At 31.4% G+C, this 2,363-nt stretch overlaps 1 protein-coding gene across 1 annotated transcript; it reads left to right on the top strand.

Moving 5' to 3' along the window:
* The first annotated feature begins 822 nt into the window (after positions 1 to 822).
* LOC106333553 lies at positions 823 to 1,243 on the top strand. The gene has a single exon (XM_013771987.1). It carries the CDS (start codon positions 931 to 933, stop codon positions 1,141 to 1,143), a length of 213 nt encoding a protein of 70 aa, XP_013627441.1. The 5' UTR covers positions 823 to 930; the 3' UTR covers positions 1,144 to 1,243.
* The last annotated feature ends 1,120 nt before the right edge of the window (positions 1,244 to 2,363 follow it).

The raw sequence follows: 2,363 nt of genomic DNA, 5'->3' as shown, positions 1-2,363 counted from the left end.
ATGATATTAATATAAATAAACATAATATTTAATATAATATTTATTAAATAAAACATCTTACTAATATAATTTTATGAATATTTCTATCTTGTTATAAATAAAAATTAAATCATTGATCACAAATTTTCAAAGTGAGTTTTATTTAAAAGTTTATTAATTTATATTCGTTTTTAAAAATTGAAAATATAACATATATAGAAAAATTGAATTTTTTTATTATTTGGTTAATTTATTGTCTTATTTATTTTAATAATAATAATATAACAAAATGATAGAGGATGTATAAATTATTATCAAATCTTTATTATTTGAAATCATTAATTATCATATATATTTTGATCAGATTAGGTAATTCCGTTTGTTCTATTTAAGAAAATAATAAAGAATATTTTTATATTAATAATTAATTATATGATTAGTTTAATGAAAAACATATTATATGTGTAGATGGACCAACTTATTTTTTAAGGATTTTGAAATTGATTTTCGTGATGACATGTGTTATGGTTCAAATGTTGTAATGTTTTTTTTTTAATATACGGGGATATAATAAGGGTGGAATTAGAACCTAATGTTTGTCAATGATTTTGGTTGCATGTCGCCTTTATGGTAGGTAGATAATCTATCATCCATTTCTTGGTCCCGAAGCAAAAATGGCTTTTACATTTCCCATTTTATTTTATCAATAAATTTCCCATTTTCTACGTTATTATTTCCAAATGGGAAACCAACAAAAAAAAAAAGAAAGCACAATCAAAATTGGCATCCCTGTAAGAAAGTTCCATGTAAGTTCCCTCACACAACCTTATAAATAAAGTCATCCCTAAACCTCCTTAGACTCGCATTCTCATTATCCCCAGTAAAAAAAAATTCAATTAAATTTCAGACCATTTTATTTCTCAAATTGATTGGCAGTCTTGCTTGCGGGAGATGTACGGTGTTGGTGGATCGGGGACAGCGGGGTTGGCAGAGGTATACGCGATGAGAAAAATGTATAAGGAAAACATGAAGAAAAAAATTGAGGCCGCAGCAGCAGCAAAAGAAGATAAATACAATGTTGTAGAGAAGACCAAAATCGGGGAAATGAAGAAACCAAAGAAAAGTCTCCAGACTAATTCGAGGGTTTCCTCCGTAGATATTTAACAATCTCTGTAGCTTTGCATTTAACTTTTAACTGTTTTATGATGGGTTCAGTTTGTTCTTTCCTGTAATTTATTTTTCGTTATCAATAATGTTTTTTTTTTTTGCTTTTAGGATTAAATCATTCGAGAAATATATTATACAGTCTGTTAAACAAATTTATGTACTCATATTCACCTGAAAGTTAGCAAGTTTTAGTTCATCAGTCATACAGATTTCGTGAAGAGAGATGTTTACCAGCTTGAAAAGAAGGAGATTTTCCCATTTTGATTTGGAGATTAATAATCGTAATTTAAAGATAAGAGTCTTCTTTCAAGATCTTCTCAATATCGTCTTTTATTTTTACTGAATTGTCCATCTCTACTATCTTCTACGTGTTCCTCTCAGTTATGCTCCCACATGGATGTTGGATAAACGTGAATAATACTTGAATTACAAGTTTTTTTATTATATATGTTGTGTTTATCTATAAGGGATTAGGAAATATCTAGTTGTGTTAATCCTAATGATTTTAGGATAATTAGAGAGTTATATAAGGAGATGCTAATGTGTAGCATAACTTAATGAGTTTGTGAGTTTGAAGTTTTGAGATAGTTTCCTCAAGAGATTAATAAGAAGAGTTCTTATTTGTGTGATCTTACATTCGAGTTCGTGTTATTGTGATCGTGTTCTTCAGACCTATATTCTACATTTGGTATCAGAGCCACACAAAACAATGGGTAATATAGTTGCAGCAACCGGAAGAGCCAAGGAAGGAGGAGGACCGTCGTCTATACAGTGTCCTATGCTCAACACAACAAATTATATTGTATGGACCATGAGGATGAAGATTCTTCTTAGAGTCCATAAGGTCTGGGAGGCCGTGGAGACAGTAGTCGCAAACACCGAGAAGAATGATATGGCGTTAGCCCTTCTGTTTCAGTCAATTCCCTAGTCTTATACTACAGGTCGGAGAGCTTGGGGCAGCAAAACAAGTGTGGGATGCTATCAAAACTCGGCATGTAGGAGCAGAACGGGTCAAAGAGGCAAGACTCCAAACCTTAACGACCGTGTTATGATCGTTTAAAGATGAAGGAAACATAGAGCATTGATTATTTTGGAGGAAAGTTGTCTGAATTAGCGTCAAGATCAGATGCCTGAAGAGTGACCATTGAAGAAACAAAACTCGTTAAGAAGTCATATCTCATACCTTAAAACGCGGACAGCCATAAAATCGTCGACCT

The sequence above is a fragment of the Brassica oleracea genome, chromosome C3 (genome assembly GCF_000695525.1).
Source record: "Brassica oleracea var. oleracea cultivar TO1000 chromosome C3, BOL, whole genome shotgun sequence".
Lineage (NCBI taxonomy): Eukaryota > Viridiplantae > Streptophyta > Magnoliopsida > Brassicales > Brassicaceae > Brassica > Brassica oleracea.
The sequence above is the reverse complement of the archived record's forward strand: the minus strand, read 5'-3'. Positions and strand labels throughout refer to the sequence as shown.